The 19355-nt window shown below is 43.0% G+C and overlaps 1 protein-coding gene across 1 annotated transcript; it reads right to left on the bottom strand.

Annotated features, from left to right (window-relative positions):
* Window positions 1-2465: 2465 nt before the first annotated feature.
* nme4 (NME/NM23 nucleoside diphosphate kinase 4) lies at window positions 2466-16338 on the bottom strand. The gene is made up of 5 exons (XM_080206714.1): window positions 16174-16338; window positions 12368-12498; window positions 10882-10983; window positions 10378-10490; window positions 2466-2761 (listed from the first exon to the last, which is right to left on the bottom strand). Exons 1-5 carry the CDS (start codon window positions 16289-16291, stop codon window positions 2641-2643), a joined length of 585 nt encoding a protein of 194 aa, XP_080062840.1. The 5' UTR covers window positions 16292-16338; the 3' UTR covers window positions 2466-2640.
* Between the last annotated feature and the right edge of the window lie 3017 nt (window positions 16339-19355).

The raw sequence follows: 19355 nt of genomic DNA, 5'->3' as shown, positions 1-19355 counted from the left end.
TACTTAGTGCTGCTGTTTCTCAGCACTAGGGACCCGGGTTCAAGTTCAGCCTTGGGTCACTGCCTGTGGAGTCTGCATGTTCTCCCTGTGGCTGTGAGTTTTCTCTGGGTGCTCTGGTTTCCTCCCACAGTTCAAAGATGTGTGGGTTAGGTTGATTGGCCATGTTAACTTGTCCCTTAGTGTCAGGGGGATTAGCAGGGTAAATAGATGAGAAATAGGGATTGGGTGGGATTATTGTCAGTGAAACCTTGATGGGCTGAATGGCCTTTTGTACTGTAGAGATTTTATGATTTTAAGTCACACAAAGAACAGGAAACAGGCCCCTTGGCCCAATGAGCCTATGCTGCCATTTTAACATTGTGAGTGCCCTCCTCTACCTATGACCTTTGCCTAAGCCTATTGGGGAAGACTAATTTAGGGACAAGGGACATATGCCTATCACCCTTGGACTTGCTGACCAACACCGACTCCCAGTCACGCACAATGTTTATTTTAAAAGTATCATTCTTGTTTTTAAATTCCTCTGCTGCCTTGCTCCTCATCATCTGTAATCTCCGCCAATGCCACAATCATCTGATATAGTGACACTCCTAATTTCGGTTTCTGTTGAATCTCCAGTTTTGCTGCACCTTCAGTTGCCTATGACCCAAGTTCTGGCAATTCCTCCCCACACTTCTCTACCTTGCTTTTTTTCTGCCAAAACAGTCCTTAAAACTGATCTCTGACTAAGCATTTTGTGCTTTATGTGGCTTGGTGACACATTTTATAATGCTCCTTGGGATGTTTTATTAGGTTAAGGACACTATATGTTGGTTTTGTAACTTCAATATCAATAATCTAGGAGTCAGAAAAGATCTGGTACCTAACTGCATCAATCCATTGCATAATCTGTAATGTAGAAGTTGAATGCTTTGACAAATGCTCACCTTGTGGCCTTATCACATTCTTCACCATCAGCAGGATTCCATTCAAGTGGGTGATGGAATATCTGCCAATAGCACCATCCAGAATAAATCAGTTTATGGATCAGCGATTATCCTCTTGAGTTATCTAAATGATGAGAGATTACAAACCTCTGAAGTGCAAAGGGATTTGGGTGTCCTAATGCATGAATCGCAAAAAACTAAAGCTAATAGAATGTTACTGTTTGTTGTGAGGGGAACTGATTAGGAAGGTTATGCTTCAGTTATACAGAGCATTGGTGAATTCACCTTTGGAGTAGTGTGTATAGTACTGGTCTTATAAGGAAATGTGTTTAATACATTTAAAACAAAGAATGAGGATAGAAGAGTAAGAGACAACTTGATTGAAATCTTTACAATCGTGAGAGGTATTGGCAAAGTGCATATAGACAGAATGTTTCTTCTTGTGGGAGAACCTAGAACTATGGCTCATTTGAGGAAAATTTTGTTCCAGAGACTCACTGCCCTTGAACTCTTCCTCAAATGGCATGAAATCAGAATCTGAATATTTTCAAGGCTCAGCTAGATAAATTCATGATTAACAACAGGGTGAAAGATTATCAGGGAGTAGACAGGAATGTGGAGTTGAAGTTGCAATCAGATCAGCTGCAATTTTATTAAATTGCAGAGTGTGGCCTACTCATGCTCCTAACTCAATCTGTCTATAACAGACTCCAGCATAAGGGAAAGGAAGATCACTCAAAAGCTTTAGGTCCAAACTCATCTGTTCCTTCGAAGCATTCAACATTTACCACGTCACTTACACAAATCGTTCACCAAAATATGAAGATAACTGAATTACATTTAAATGAATACTTTTGTCACTGACATAGAAATTTGGTTTAATGACACTGCCTCCCTCAGTGCTGCACTGGGAGTGTCAGTTTTATGCTCAAATCATAAATCCAGTAACAGACTGAGGCGTAATGAGTCTGACAGCCAAAAGAACAAAGAAAAACACAGCACAGGAAACAGGCCCTTCGGCCCAACAAGCCTGGCCACGCCCAGGAACTTTGAACAAGGATTCAGTTTGAGGAAGCGGGGAAAAAAGTGACAGCAGCCTAGAAATTTCAGCATTGGTTAGAATGTTACAGATCACCAATACCTTGATTTTAAAATCACTCCATGGTTTTGCACCTCTATTGTCTCCAATCCACAACCATTTAGCAGAGCTGCACCCCTTAACTCCCACTCTTGTGCATTTTCGACGTTAATCTCTCCTTTGGCCTGGTGTCTTGGATTCTAATCTTGAATTCCTTCTTGAAACCTCTCTGCTGCCTCTTACCTTTTCTTTAATATTGATCAAGTTTTTTTTCACCCCTCCTCATACTTCCACTTCAGCTGATGTCAAATTTTCTTTGATAACGTTTCCGTGAGGTGTTTTGGACATTTTACCATGTAAAAGCTGCCATAAAATGTTGTTGGAAGCAAGTCCTATAATTAGAAAATTCTTGAAACAACAGAATGATCCATGTGACTGGTATGAAACTATTTAAATGCAAATTAAAATTTATAGGAATTTTATTGCAGTTTACCAGCACCTGGAGTGAGCTCAGAACACCATTAAAGGAATTCACGAGAACTCAGTGGTGAAAAGTCTTTAGCTTTAACATGTGAAATACACTGTCAGACACACCATCACTGGAGGTAGTTATTGTTGTCGATGATTCAGCTGTGTTTAAACATTGTAGATGTTCTTGCGAGTACAACTTTCCCACTCTACCAGCTCACTACTATGAAACCACAGGCTAATCTCTTTCTTGGCCACTTCAATCGAGTCACTGGCATGGATGGCATTTCTGGAAAGAAAGAAAGCAGAAACAGATCAGCAGGGTACTGCAAAACACAGGGTTGAGTCCTACAGAGGCTGACAGTGCATTAAGGTTGAGAAGAACAAAGAAAAGGTTTTGAGCAAGCAGGAAATGGAGGATTGAAACAGATTGTTCTGATTAGATGATGCTGTCTTTTATACTACACCATGTAGCGTTCTCACTGTTTACCTAACCTTGTCAAGGCTCAGAGTTAAGAGCTTCTTGGTTCTTGAGACTGTTGTTAATGTTGCATTTCTCAGGAACTCACACAGTCCTGGGTTTGAGCTTGCAATGTGATGTGGTCACCTTGCACCCACCAGCCATAACTTCCAACTAAAGATTCTGACAACTGGTTTTGGTGATTGAAGATGAGAATTGAAAGTTCAGCTCAGGGTCAAATAGAAGATCAAGACATGAATAATCCCAACTAATGGGAGTAAAAATGACAAATCCGTTGGACCGGACTGCCTACACCCTTGGGTTTTAAAGGTGACAGCTGCAGAGATGATGGAGGTATGCTTTGATCTTCCAAAACAACCCCACAAATTGGAAAATAATAAAAATGTAATTCTGCTGTGAGGAACTGAGAAAACAGGAGCCTATAGGACAGCTAGCCTAATAACGCTAGTAGGGAAAATGCTGGAATCTATTAATATTAATGTAAAAGGGTGCTTGGAAAAATCACTATTAGGCAGAATCAACATGGTTTAACAGAAAGAAAATAAAGTTTGACAAATGTGCTTTTTTTGGGTGGGATGTAGCTAAGGACAGTTAAGGTGGAACAGGTGACAGTACATCTGGATTTTCAGAAGGCATATGATAGAAGTGCTGCACATGGATTGAGGACTTGTTAACAGACAGGGGTAAGTGGATCATTTCCAGGATCCCAGGGTGTAGCTACTGCATCAGTGCTTGTGCCTCAGTGATTCACACCGATTGTAAATAGCTAAAATGAGGGAATTGAGTACAATGGATCCAAAGTTGCTGAGATAATACAAAGCTAGGCGTGAAAATATGCTGTGAGGAGGATCCAAAGAGGCTATAAAGGGTTGCCCAATATAGAGAAGTATGAAATTATCCACTTTAATAGGAAGAATGGAAAACCAGTAAATAGTAGTTAAATGAGACAAATAATTATTGGGCTATAGGAGTCCTTGTACACAAATTACAGAAAATTATCAAGTAGATACAGCAAGGAATTCGGGAGACAAATGGTGTATTAGACCTTTGATGAAATTAGAAATAAGGAACGTCTTATGCAATTATATATAGGCCTTGGCGAGCACAACACTGCGATCTACCAGTGTAAAATTGCCCAGTTATGTTCTGTCCAGAGTTACAGTATATATTACTGGACGAGAACCCTGAGACCAATGATCCAGAGACAGGAGCTCAGATCCCACCATTTGCAACTGAGAATTTAAATTGTTTGATAAATCCAGAATAAGTAATTAGTATCAACAATGATGATCAAAGAACAGGGCCTACAGCCCTCCAAGCCTGCACCGAGCATGCTGCCCAACTTAACTAAAACCCCCACCCTTTGGGGATCATATCCCTCTATTCCCATCCTATTCATGTATTTGTCAAGGTGCCCCTTAAAAGTCACTACTGTATCCGCTTCCAATACCTCCCCGGACAAGACGTTCCAGGCACCCACCACTGTGTAAAAAAATCTGCTTTGTACATCTCCTTTAAACCTTGCCCCTCACACCTTAAACCTCTGCCCCTGAGTAATTGAACTCTTCCACCCTGAAAAAAAAGCTTCTTACTATCCACATGATAGATAGCTACATGAACAGACTGGGAATAGAGGGATACAAATGAATGGTCTAGTTGGGCACATGGTCAGTGCAGGCTTGGAGGGCCGAAGGGCCTGTTCCTGTGCTGTATTGTTCTTTGTTCACTCTGTCCATGCCTCTCATAATCTTGTAGATTTCTATCAGGTCACCCCTCAACCTCCTTCATTCCAGTGAGAACAAACCAAGTTTCTCCAACCTCTCCTCATATCTAATGCCTTCCATACCAGGCAACATCCTGGTAAATTTTTTCTGTACCCTCTCCAAAGCCTCCACGTCCTTCTGGTAGTGTGGCGACCAGAATTGAACACTATATTCCGAGTGTAGCCTAAGGTTCTATAAAGCTGCAACATGACTTGCCAATTTTTTAAACTCAATTCCCGGCCGATGAAGGCAAGCATGCCATATGCCTTCTTGACTACCTTCTCCACCCGAGTTGCTACTTTCAGTGACCTGTGTACCTGCACACCCAGATCTCTTTGCCTATCTTTGCTCTCAAGGGTTCTACCATTTACTGTACATTTCCTATCTACATTAGACCTTCCAAAATGCATTACCTCACATTTGTCCAGATTAAACTCCATCTACCATCTCTCCACCCATGTCTCCAACTGATCTATATCCTGCTGTATCCTCAGAGTCCTCATCGTTATCTGCAAATCCACCAACCCGTGTGTCATGAAACTACTGAATTGTCATAAAATACTTAGTGAAGCAAATGGAATTTTAAGGAAGGACATTTGTTGTCCTTACCATATCTGGCATATATATGTTACTCCAGACCCACAGCAACGTACTTAAGTCTTAACTACCCCTGAAATGACCCAGAAAGACACTTGGTTGTATTCAAGACAGCTGTCACTTTCATCACCATCTTCTCCAGTGATACTCACATTCTGAGAATTAGTAAGAAAACATCCATCCTGTCAAGCTCAAGAACTTTGCAACATTTTAATGAGAGCTAAACTCCAAAGAATTGACAGCCATTCTATCCTCTCTCTTCTCAGAGCAACTCATTTCAGGAATCAATCTGCTGAATCTTCATTGCGGCACTGTAAGATCACCGTAAGACTCAGGAGCAGAATTAGGCCACTTGGCTCACCGAGTCTGCTCTGCCATTCAATCATGGCTGATATTTTTCTCATCCCCATTACCTCTGATTTCCTTAATAATCAAGAACCTACCTCTATCTTAAAGACACTTAATGACCTGGCCTCTACAGCCTTCTGTGGCAAACAGTTCCACAGATTCACCACTGGCTGAAGAAATTCCTCCTCATCTCTATTTTAAAAGGATCGTTCCTTTAGCCTGAGGTTGTGCCCTCTGGTTCTAGTTTTTCCTACTAGTGGAAACATTCTCTCCACATCCACTCTATCCAGGCCTCGTGATATCCTGTAAGTTTCAATAAGATCCCTCCTCATTCTTCTAAACTCCATTGACTACAGACCCAGAGTTCTCATCCATTCCTCACATGATAAGCTCTTCATTGCAGGGATCATTCTTATAAACCTCTTTTGGACCTTTTCCAAGGCCAACAAATTCTTCCTTAGATATGGGGCCCAAAACTGCTCACAATACTCCAATGGGGTCTGACAGAGCATTATGCAGCCTCAGAAGTATATCCCTGCTCTTGTAATCTAGCCCTCTCGACATGAATGCTAGCACTGCATTTGCCCAACTGCTGACTGAGCCTGCACGTTAACCTGAAGAGAATCTTGAACAATGACTTCCAAGTCCCTTTGTGTTTCTGATTTCCCAAGCATTTCCCCATTTAGAAAAATAGTCTATGGCTCCATTCCTCCTTCCAAAGTGCATAACCTAACAATTTTCCTCATTGTATTCCAGCTGCCACATTGTCCACTGTCCAAACATGTCCAATTCCTTCAGCAGCCTCCTGCTTCAATACGACCTGTCCTCCTACGTAGCTTTGTATCATCTGCAAACTTAGCAATGGTGTCTTCAGTTCCTTCCTTCAAATCATTAATGTATGTTGTGAAAAGTTGTGGTCCCTGAGGCACTAGTCACCAGCTGCCATCCTGAAAAAGTCATCTTTATCCCCACTCTCCGCCTTCTGCCAGCCAGCCCATCCTTTATCCATCCGGAATCTTACCCTTAACACCATAGGCATTTAATTCATTTAATCGTCTCCTATGCGGCACCTTGTCAAAGGCCTTCTGGAAATCTCAAAGCACATCCACTGGTTCTCCGTTATCGAACATCCTTGTTACCTCCTCAAAGAGCTTCAATAGATTTGTCAGACATGACCTCTCCTTGACAAAGCCGTGCTGACTCAGCCCTACTTTATCATGCATTCCAAGTACTCTGCAATCTCACCTTTAATAATGGATTCTAAAATCTTGCCAATCACTAAAGTCAGGCTAACTGGCCCATAATTTCCTATCTGCTGCCTCCCCCTCTTAAACAGCGGTGTTACATTAACTACTTTCCAGCCCTCTGGTACTCTCCCTGCCTCTAGTGATTCCTGAAAGATCATGACCAATGCCACCACAATTTCCTCAGCTATCTCAGAACCCTGGAGTGTAGTCCATCCGGTCCAGGTGATTTACCCACCTTCAAACCTTTCAGTTTCCCCAGAACCTTCTTAGTGATGGCCACTACACTCACCTGTGCCCCCGACTCTTCTGGAGTTTTGGCATCCCACTGTGAAGACTAATGCAAAGCAACTATTGGCATTGTTTTGTTTCCTATTGTTACTTCTCCAACCTCATTTTCCAGTGGTCCAAGCCAAAGCCACTGGGTCAATTCAGAGGGAAGATAAGGTTCAAAAATGAGTCTGGAGTTACACAGATGAGGTAAGGACAACAAATGTCCTTCCTTAAAACCCCATCTGCTTCAAGTCCTTTATAACAATCCAGTAGTCTCATGATTGTCATTACTGATAATTCTTTATTCTGGATTTAATCAAACAATTTAAATCCAGCTCAAGGGTCACAGACTTTTAAACATTGGCTCTATTCTCTCTCCACAGATACTGTCAGACCAGCTGAGATTTTCCAGCATTTTTCTGTTTTTGTTTTGGATTCCAGCATCTGCAATATTTTGCCTTTAAATCCCCAGTTCCAATGGTGGGATTTAAACTCCTGTCTCTGGCTCATTAGCGCCGGCCTGCAGTCCAGTAATATATTTACCATGTTACTGTACCTGCGGACAGAACATAACTGGGCAATTTTACACTGTCAGGTAAATGGCAGTGTTGCAAAAACAGAAAATTCTGGAAATATTCAGCAATTCTAGTAACATTTGTAGAGAGAAACAAGAGTTCACATTTCAGGTCAGTGATCTTTTGTCAGAATCCTCATCATCCAGTCTGTTGAAAGGTCACAAACCTGAAACACTAACTCTGTTCTTTCTAAATGTTGCCAGACCTGCTTGGTATTTCAAGTATTTGCAGTATTTTGCTTCTGTATCACTTTTGTGGCTGTACTGAACTCACTTGGTTAGAAGTGCAGCTACGGTATGCTAGCCTTTATAGGAAGGGGTATAGAGTACAAGAGCTGGCATCTAATGCTACAGTTGTACAGAACGTTGGTTATGCATTTGGAATACTGCGCCCAGTTCTGGTCACCTTACTACCGGAAGGACGTGGAGACCCTGGAGAGTGTGCAGAGGAGGTTTACCAGGATGCTGCCTGGCATGGAAGGACTGGGTTATGAGGAAAGATTGGGTAAACTGGGGCTCTTTTCCTTAGAAACACGGAGATTAAGGGGGGATCTGATAGAGGTGTATAAAATAACGAAGGATATAGATAGAGTAAACAGTGGCAGGCTTTTTCCTAGATTGGAGACAAATATCACAAGGGGCCACGAGCTTAGGGTGAGGGGGGAGAAGTATAATTTGGATGCTAGAGGGAGATTTTTCCAGAGGGTCGTGGGGGTATGGAATGCACTACCAAGTAAGGTGGTGGAGGCAGGCACGCTGGACTTGTTTAAGATTTACTTAGATAGGCACATGAGCAAAATAGGGACGGAGGGTTATAGGAGACCATTTTAAGTAAGGGTCAGAGCCTCGGGACGTTCCTGGAAATCTAATGCTACGTGTTGATGTTTCGTCTCTTTTACTCTGCAGGTGCATCGGTCCACCTTGTTGTCTAACGAGGGGCATGTACACGGTGGGTCGTGCGTGGGCTGCTCTTGGATGTTTCGAGAGTGGCCTAATACTTTGCGTTGTTTGTGTGTGCTTAAAACTGGACCAGATGGGCACCACAACAGCTCAGTGACTATCACTGCTAGATGTGCAGATAACATGGATTTGGGCCAGTGTCTGTGGGAGTTTGCGCATTCTCCTTGTGGTTGCGTGGGTTTCCTCCGGGTGCTCCAGTTTCCTCCCACATCCCTAAGATGGGCTCTTAGGCTGATTGGTGTAACAAATTGTCCCTAAGTTATTCTCCCCTGAATCTGGTTTCCAATGGGGGTACCATAAGCATAGACACGGGTCAAGGGAGGTGTAGGAAAAATACATTGTTAAGATGGTGGTGCGGGCTCGTTGGGCCGAAGGGCCTGTTTCCCGTGCTGTGTTGTTCTTTGTTCTAGCGCACAAATTTTCACTGCTCCAACCAGGACATTATCAAGACCTATGTTATCTGCTGTGTCCAATGCACTCAGCCATTTCTTGATATCATGCAGAATGAATTGAATTAGTTGAAGACAGTTACTGGAGACCAGAGGTTGAGTTGGATCATCTACCTCCTGTTTCAGCTTTATCTTCTGTACTGATGTGCTGGGTTTTACCATCATTGAGCTTCCTCCTCCTGTAAGTTGTTTAATTGCCCATCACTAGTCATGACTGGATGTGGTAGGACTGCAGCACTTTGAACTGATCTGTTGGTTGTTGCATTGCTTGTGTGTATAACCAGCCTTTTCTGTTCAACATGCATGTCATTCTGGGTGTTGTAGCTTCAGCAGATTAGCACCTTATTTTTACTCATGCCTGGTGTAGTTGACATGCTTTTCTATTCCCATCAACCCAGGCATCTGATTTAATGATAAAATGAGGGATACAAAGTTAAAGATTGCAGTGGAATATGATCCTATTGCTGCTGAGAGGCTATTTCCCCTGGCTGGACATCTAGTACATCGATCATACTCTCAACATCAGGGGTCAATCATTAAGGACTGATGAGAGATTTCTTTAGATGGTTGTGAATCTTCAGGATTTTCTACTCCAGAGATCTGTGGATGTTTAATTAAGTATATTCAAGACTGAGATAGTTTTTGGGGATTCTCTGGGAACAAAATTCATACATTAAAAATAGATGGATCAGCCCGGAGTGTGTTGGAATCTGCACAGCTGAGATACAAAGAAACACACTGCCCTTACATTCTTGCACACCCCCCCTCTCCCTGGCATTGCCAGCAGCTGGAGGCTTTTTCATTCTTCAGTTAGGCACAATCATATAGAATGGTGGAGCAAGCTCCAGTGGCCATCTCCTGCTATTTCTCATGCTCTTAATCTGAGGATAATGGCCAGGAGACAGACAGAAGGAATGTGTGCACACATAATATATTTCCTCAGTTCAGTCATTTCTACTAAAACTTTTGAACATTGCTAATTTTTGTTACAAATTTCATAAACAGGATCTTCACTAATACCAATCAGCTAAAAACTGAAACCATGTCATTGCTGCACATTCCTGGTGGAAGATGCATGCTGACTGGAACCTGCTGACTTTGCCCCCACTGAAGTTCCAGCTGAGGTCAAACCCTTGCTTCCATCTCTGATACAAATGACTCTGGGAAGGTTTCCAAAGTTCAAGGGTTTCTTTCATTGCCCCCACTCCCACCCTACCTGCTTATGTGAACACAAAAGTCTCCTCTCACGGTTCCTGGGCGAGCCTCAGCAGGATTGGTATCACCCACCATCATGCGAGACACACTCACCACATCACAACCTTCCCAAACCTGTAAAACAAGAGCCTTACACATTGGACTTGGCCGAACAGGCATGCAGATTAAAAGAAAGCTTTAAATATGTCACGTAAACAAATGGTGACCGAAGTTTTAACTCTGAATAACAAAGTGCAAGGATTAGAACAGCAAAATATAAAAATGAGCAAGAATAACTTTGTTACTTTCACCATCGTGTAATAACAAACAAAAGTGAATCTTGTGTATTCAGTTAGCAGGAGGCACTGTTTATGGCAACACTGCCCTCACCTCTTTGTTGGGAGAAGCTATTGAATTATTTTCAGGGTAAATATTGACATCCTGAAAAGAACATCCCAGACTGAGATTTTAACTCCCTGCAATCATTTGAATCAATGCTTCATTGCTGTTTCTGGCCATTTCTTACCATAACAACGATGGGTCCTGAGCTCATGTATTGGATTAGTGCAGAATAGAAAGGTTTCTCCCGCAGATCACGATAATGCTCTGAAAGTACATCCCGGTGGGGCTGAAACAAAATGGCTGGGTGGTTAGTAAAGCTCACAATCAGTTCACCTCATCTCCCACACTCTGTATTTTAATTGGTCATGTTTTAGAATTCATATACTCCAGCTGCTCTGCCTCCCCTCCCACCCCCAGAGCAGTGGGTTCTCCTGATCAACATTCCTCTCTCAAACAGCACTTTCAGAGACTCCATCGGCAGTGGTGCTACTGAGCAACTCTTGGTGATAGACATTGAAGTCCCCCACCAGAATGCGTACTGTGCCCTTGCCATCTCCTGTTCATTTGGCAGTAAGATTACTTCAGTTGCAAGCAATAAAATAACTAACTTTACAAAGTAAATCAAAGAAAAAGATTTGATAAAGAAATTTCATTACACAAAACTTGGCTACACAATCCCTATCTGCTTTCTATTTATACCAGGTCAGCTGACCACCACAGAGTGTTACCATTGGTTACATTATAACAGATTCCAATGTTATCATTGTAACACCTCCAACATGGAAGAATACCGATTCATCAGCTTAAGGAAGGTAGTAGGTGGTAATCAGTAGACATTCCCTTGCCCATGTTTGACTTGGTGCCATGAGACTTCATGGAGTCTGGAATCAATGTTGAGGATTCCTTGGGTCACTCACTCCTGACTGTATACCACTGTGCCACTGATTCTGTTGGGTCTGTCCTGACAGTGAGACAGGACACATCCAGGGATGGTAATGGTAAGGTATGATTCAGGTTGTTGCTTGATAGTCAAGTGGGCACAAAGACCTCCAGACAATAGTAAGGGGGACTTTCTAGGGTTAACAGGGATAGGGGTGTTGTGGTAATTGCTGGTGCCCAAGGTGATGCTGAATGGTCTGTCTACATTTATTCCTTTGTAGTTTGATACAATGGAGTGGCTTGCTGTGCCATTTCAGAGGGTAGTTTGAATTCAATGACATTGCTGTGGGTTTAGACGCGAATGTACACCAGACCAGGTAAGGACCAGAAGATCCAAGTGTAGCTTTCGAACAAAAAGATCATTTTCTGAGGAGGAGAAATGTGCAAGGCCAGGGAGGAAAGATATGAGTGCATTGCTCATACAAAGAACTGACAGATTCCCTTCCTGGAAGGGCATTAGTGAACTAGGTGGGCTTTTACTAAAATTTATGATGCCACCATTAATGAAACTAGCTTTCAAACAAATAATTCAGTTTAAATTTCACTGGTTGCTGTGTTGGAATTGAACTCATTTCCCCAGGGAATTAGCATGGGTCTTTGGATCACTAGCTTAGTGATTTAACCGTTATAAGCCATAATCTCCATAATCTACAAAAAGACTTTCACTAGAACAGGTGATAGAACATTGGCAAAAAGTACGTTTTTCAGTGGTGGGAACTGGGATCTTGTACCTGCACAAGTTTCAGACCTACAAGCTGGAATCCCCTCTTCTCAAAGCGTTGGATAATTTCTCCCACAAGCCGTCTCTGGATCCCGTCTGGTTTTACAGCCACCAGTGTTTGCTCATGAATCCCAGTGACCCCTGAGCGAAGAGCAGGAAGAGGTTACCATAAGTTGGCATGTTTACATCTTAAATAGTTCTGCTTAGTGGTCACAAACCCCCCCCCCGCCCCCACAACCTTCTTGGGAGGGAATTCATGGCTGCTTAATTATATAGAACATTCAACCACAACAAGAAGTTTGTTAGGATAGAGTTTGAGATGTTTTGCTACATTATATTATTTTGTTACAGTTGCTATATAAATACATGTTGTTGTTGAGAATTAAAGATCATGGAACCAAAGCAACCTCGATCTGACAATAGCAGAACAGACACATGGGGCTGAATAGCCTCCTGCTGCGTTACCCACAGGTGATGTACAATCTTCTCTAGCAACGGTTGAACTCAAATAAATAACTAAGGTCATTCCTGGTACGACGTCCTTGCTAATAGCTGTGTGTGTGGGTAAGTCTCCAAAGAAACAATATTGGTGAGACTGATCAGCTCAATCACTCTCTAATTCAAAATCCAAAATACAAAGCCATGCTGGCAGGAGAAGAGTCTGTTGCTGCTGAATGTCACAATACTTTTGGGCGCAGAGACCCATTAGAATCCATCTGTCCTCTTAACCCAAACTTGTCCAATAGAAGTTACAGACTAGCCTCAGGTGTTGCTAAGCAGTGGTTTCTCAACTAAATCTATATTTGTCTATTTATAAAGCTGCCACAAGCCAGTAATCTAGATTAAGTGCTGCACAAACAGGGCAATCAATTTATGCCAAGGCTCAATAGTTAATGCTGCCTCAATTGCTCACACTGAAGGGCAGTTGGTGTTTATTTAACTGATCAGATGGTTCTGATTTTAATGCAGATTTAAGTTGCCAATGACAGCATTTAAAACAAAAATAATTTTCAGAATGTGGGCCTAACCAGCTTTTATTGTCCTTGAAAAGGTGGTGATAGTTTTCTTTTTAAAACACCATGTGAAGATACTCCAACCACACTATTTGGGAGGCAGTACTAGGGTTTTGACCCAGCAACCAAGTGGTGGCAAGTTGGAGGCAGTAGTATTGCCATGCACCAGCTGTTCCTGCTCTTACATGGTGCAGGTTGTGGGTTTGGAACCTGTTGCAACTTGCAAAGGTGTCTATTTTGAAAGAGTGGCGATAGTAAATGCAGTCAATAAGGTTAGTCTGCAAGCTGAAATGAATAACATTTATTTAGCTGCTATTTATTTCATTGTAACATGGGCTGAAACCTGCATGAAAGAAATACAAGAGGATAACTATAACAGGCAAAGGATCTCCTAATCTTAGTTTTGTGTTTGTTACATCACATCAATTCCTACCAAAGGGTTGGAATAAAAACAAAAACAGAAACCACTCACACCCACCAGACTCCTTGAACAAATGAGATTGAGGTGCCTCAGTTCTGGTTGACACATTAATATTCTATAATATTCAGATAAGAGTTTATGCAACTTTCACAGTAAATTTACAGTTACAGTAACTTGGCAGCTGGAATATAATGTTAGCAAGTGCGAGGTTATCCACTTTGGTAGAAATAATAGTAGGAGGGATTATTATTTAGAAGGCGAAAAGCTGCAGCACGCTACGATGCAGAGGGACCTGGGGGTCCTTGTGCACAAATTGCAAAAACCCAGTCTGCAGGTGCAGCAGGTGATCAAGAAGGTGAATGGAATGTTGGCCTTTATAGCGAAGGGGATAGAATATAAAAGTAGGGAGGTCTTGCTGCAACCGTACAGGGTACTGGTGAGGCCACAGCTGGAGTACTGTGTGCAGTTTTGGTTGCCGCACTTGCGGAAGGATGTATTGGCCTTGGAGGGAGTGCAGAGAAGGTTCACTAGGCTGATACCGGAGATGAGGGGGCTAGCCTATGAAGAGAAACTGAATAGACTGGGTCTGTACTCGTTAGAGTTTAGAAGGCTGAGGGGGGATCTTATAGAGACGTATAAGATAATGAAGGGAGGGATGGAGTAGAGGTAGAGAGATTCTTCCTGCTTAGAAAGGATAGCAGGACTAGAGGGCACAGCCTCAAGATAAAGGGGGGGCGGTTTAGATCAGAGTTGAGGAGGAACTTCTTCACTCAAAGGGTGATGAATCTCTGGAATTCTCTGCCCATTGAAGTGGTGGAGGCTACCTCGCTGAATATATTTAAGTCACCGGTAGATAGGTTTCTGATAGACAAGGGAATTAAGGATTATGGGGAGAAAGTGGGAAAGTGGAGCTGATCCACTTGAGATCGGCCATGATCTTACTGACTGGCGGGGCGGGCTTGAAGGCCTACTCCTGCTCCTATTTCTTATGTAATGGTGATCACTAAATTACCATTTTATACACACTCAGATGGTTGACTGGTGTTCTTTTGGGAAAGAAATCTGCCGCCTTTTCATGTTCTGGTCCATATGTGACTCCAGACCCACTGAAATGTGGTCCACTCTTAACTACCCTCTGAAATTACCTAACAAGGCACTCAGTTGTATGCAAAATAACAGATCACCACCACCTGTCAGATAATTAGGTACACATCAAGTGGTGACGTTATCAACCATGCCCACATCCAATGAATCACAGAATTCTTACAGTGCAGAAGGTGGTCATTCAGCCAATCGAGTCTGCACCAAGAACATTCCTACCTCGGCCCTATCCCTGTAACCTCACATACTTACCCGACTAATCCCTCTAACGTATGCATCCTGAGGCACTAAGGGGTAATTTAGTATGGCCAATGCATCTAACCCGCACATCTTTGGACTGTGGAAAGAAATCAGAACACTTGGAGGAAACCCATGCAGACACGAGGAGAAACTCCACACAGACAGTGACCCAAGCCATGAATTGAACCCAATGATGTACAGGGATACAGGAATAGTGAGGGAAAATTGCAGATGATAGCAGGGCAGACTCGATGGGTTGAATAGCCTGCTCCTATTTAGCTACAAGTTTTTTTTTAAGTGCAAATGAATAACTGGAAGGACAGGAGATTAGGTTATCTGAAGCATCTGACCTGTTTCTATAAATACTCTATTATTTAGAAAACATTTCTCTCATTTGGAGCGGGGGGGGGAGGTGGTGAGGGCTTACAACAATGAAACAAGTTGTTTAATTGTATAAAATTGAAATCAATTTAATTCGATTTTAATGGAATTAAAAATCTAAATGAAATTAAGTTTGTTGTAAACAAGGATTTATGGTGTTCTAAACTCACGAGTTTTAAATTAGTTACTATGGTCACATTCACCAGTTTGTTAGAACTCGTGAGTTTTAATCTGTCCTCAATTCAATGATTTTTCACAGAAATAAGTTGCCTAAAGCGGGTGGGGGTCACCTTCCCTCCACAAACTGCTCACTTTAAACATCATATTGAGATGAATCTCTCAGCGGGAGGTTCTCCCACATGGAAAGGAATAAGTTTATTCAGGATTAATAAACTCGGATCAGCCTCTGGGAAACACAGGAAAAGAATGTTACCCTTAGTCTGCCCAGGGTCAGAATAAATAAAGCGCCAAACTGACACAGAACCATCTCCAGAAGATTCAGCTATGCCACATCAGCCTCCCTGACCCAGCTAAAGTAAGCAGCAAGAATGCAACATGTTCAGCTTTGCAGCAATGAAGCGGTGGCGGGACCGCAAGTTTCTTTGTTTCTAAATCCACAGCAGAAAGTTTGGTGCAACTCCCCAACTTCAGGTAACTTACCCGCCGAGTGCAAGCGGAAACTAGCAGTGGCCCAGGCCGGCCTTGGAGTCTCTGCAAGCGGGGTGAAGCCACAAATAATCCCGGCCGTCATCCGCCGGCTCAGTCCCCGCAGAAACATCGCTGCTGGAACCAGCACTGAAGCTGCAGCTCACTGAGCCCCACGGGCCGGGCCGGACCCGGAACCCGGGCTCCGTCCACACCACTCACCCCTTCCAACCAATCGCAACTCAATACCAACCCTCTCCACCAATCACAACCCAGTACCCACCCCCCCTCTCCGCCAATTACAACCCAATACCCATCCCCGCTCCACCAATCACAACTCAGTACTCACCCCCCCCTCCGCCAATCACAACCCAGTACCAACTCTTTCTTCCAATTACAAACCAGCAACAACTCTTTCCACCAATCATAAACTAATAACAAACCCCTTCCCCAATCCCAAACCAATCTCTCCACCAATCACAAATTAGAACCAATCCCTTACACCAATCACAAACCAGAACCAACCCCCCCCCCCCACTAATCATAAACTAAACTCAACGTCCCACACCAATCACTAATTCCTCCGCCAATCACAACCCAGTACTAACTCTCTTCCAATCATAAACCAGCAACAACTGCCTCCACCAATCAGAAACTAGTAACAAACCCTTTTCCCCAATCACAAACCAGTAACTCCTCCACCAATCACAAACCAATAACCCTTCCACCAATCACGAAACGGTACCAATCCCCTCCACCAATCACAACGCAACAATTCCTCTGCCAATTACGAACCAGTGGCAACACCCTCCACCAATCACAAACCAATAACAACCTCTCCACCAATCACAAACCCCTACCAACTAAAGCAACGAATTGTGATCGACCACCAGTCCGCCACCCCCCCCCCCCCCCCCCGGAAAATCAGTTAATCCTGACCTCCATCACCCTGCATCTAAAAATGTTTACCACTTTCCCTGAATACATTCAACGATTGCTGCACTATCAGAACGGCAGCATTGAGGGAACACCGCACTGTCAACGGGTAGTTCTGGGGGAATGGTACAGTGTCAGAGAGGCAGCACTGAGTGGACGCTGGACGGGGAAGCACTAGTGTTCGAAGTATGGTATTTTAGATGAGTCTCTCCACTGAGGTCAAAGAGCACAGTGACATTGTGTTTTGGCTAATAGTATTCTCTCGCCAAACAGCACCAAGAACAGATGATCTGGTTAGTTATCTGATTTGTTGGATCTTGGTGTGGAATATGACTTCCACAAGAATGACTGCATTTTAAAAGCAATTCTTGACAGGAAATGCTTTGGAATGCGAGGTTTTAGATAAGTACTGATAACTGACATTACCACGTGCAACGGACATCTCACACAGTACAACAGTTCAACTAATGATGTTTCAATTAATTACCTTCAGATATATACCGATTAGTGACAGCTATTTAAATTGTCCTTACAATAAAACTAAAATACAGAACATAGAACAGTACAGGCCCTTCGGCCCTCGATGTTGTGCCAAGCTGTGTCCAAACCCAAGATCAAACTTTCCAATCCCTTTCATTCTGGTGTGTTCCATGCGCCTATCCAATAACCGCTTGAAAGTTCCTAAAGTGTCCAACTCCACTATTACAGCAGGCAGTGCATTCCACACCCCAACCACTCTGAGTAAAGAATCTACCTCAGACATCCCTCCTATATCTCCCATCAGGAACCATATAGTTATGCCCGCCCCCCCAGTAACAACTACATCCACTTTATCTATCCCCCTCATCATCTTATAAATCTCTATTAAGTCACCTCTCATCCTCCTCCACTCTCAAGAGAAAAGACCCAGCTCCCTCAACCTTTCCTCATAAGACCTACCCTCCAAACCAGACAACAGCCTGGTAAATCTCCTCTGCACTCTCTCCAATGCTTCTGCATCCTTCTTATAATGAGGTGACCAGAACTGTGTACAATATCTAGAGATGAAAATGTTTGCTTATTTTCCTGATTGCCAACATACCTTTTGGAACAAGCCTGTGAATTTTAAGCCCACTCTGAATTTTGGTTTTGAAGGAAAGCTGATTACAGATGGTGTTTTTGTGACTAAGCAGTATAATGAAGTATTTGATGTGTACTGTTAAATAAAACAATTTGCTGGTTTATAGCTTTGAATCTGTAAACGTGGTGAAGATGCATTCATATGGTCATTTCAATAAGTCACAGAAGAACGGCCTGACTCCCTGAGTGCGAGCAAGTCAAAGTACAGCATGATAACAGCACCACTCACTCCACCTTGGAATAGAATCTCTGCACCTACAATAATTCCACAAAGGCCCTCTCCCCGTAAACCTACATATTTATCCTAGATAGTGATAGGGTGACTAAGGGGCAATTTAGTAAAGTCAATCCACCTAACCTGCACATTTCTGGACTGCAGAAAGAACCTGGAGTACCTAAAGGAAACCCATGCAGATATGGTGAGAATGTGCAACTCCAGGCCAGAATTGAACCTGGGTCCCTGGCGCTGTGGGCAGTATTGCTAACCACTGTGCCACCCACCTTGTCCAAGACACTCCATGGACACCACCCAGAGGGTAACAGCCTCTTGGCATCTATTACATTACCAGCATTAGAAGGATATACAAATATCATACTTCCATCTCAAGGATTTCTGGAGACTTCAGGACAATCCTAAACAATTAGCAATCCTACATCCAGATCTGTGGAATTTCCAGGAATCACTTTATAGGAACTGACAGTGGGAACCTTGAGCTGACCCAGACTGCCAAGGTTAATTGGAAGGCTGCTGTTCCAGTTCAAATCAGCTAAACCAAAAACAGGGCTATTATCCCAAGGACTGTCCAGGAATCAAAAGATCCATCAGCTAGACTGTTGTAATGCAGTGGGTAATTCTAGAGTGCTGCTGCACTGTCACTGAATATTTTTTAAGGCACAGGTAGACTGGTTTCCTTACCTAGCAAGGCATTTTCAGGGTAGATGGTTATGTGGAACTCAAATGACAAACAGATCATGATCTTAGTGAATGGCAGAACAGACACAAGGGGCCAAATGGCTTATTTCTGCTCCTATTTCATTTTTGTGCTCGCAAAAGATCTAACACTAGTTACGGATGTGGATGCTTGGAGACCAATCCTTCGACCTTCATCTCATCTCCATCACTTGCTGCACCTTTCACCACT

The sequence above is a fragment of the Carcharhinus amblyrhynchos genome, chromosome 18 (assembly GCF_965287045.1).
Source record: "Carcharhinus amblyrhynchos chromosome 18, sCarAmb.v2.hapA, whole genome shotgun sequence".
NCBI classification, from domain to species: domain Eukaryota; kingdom Metazoa; phylum Chordata; class Chondrichthyes; order Carcharhiniformes; family Carcharhinidae; genus Carcharhinus; species Carcharhinus amblyrhynchos.
This window is presented reverse-complemented; position numbering and strand designations above follow the sequence as displayed.

Bases quoted from the DNA above. Each gene is read 5' to 3' on its own strand.
- nme4 (XM_080206714.1), bottom strand. From the start codon at position 16,291: ATGTTTCTGCGGGGACTGAGCCGGCGGATGACGGCCGGGATTATTTGT. The intron at 12,499-16,173 runs GTAAGTTACCTG...CTCTTCGCTCAG, and splicing joins TTTCCGCTTGCACTCGGCGG to GGGTCACTGGGATTCATGAG. The intron at 10,491-10,881 runs GTAAGAAATGGC...CTTGTTTTACAG, and splicing joins CAGGACCCATCGTTGTTATG to GTTTGGGAAGGTTGTGATGT.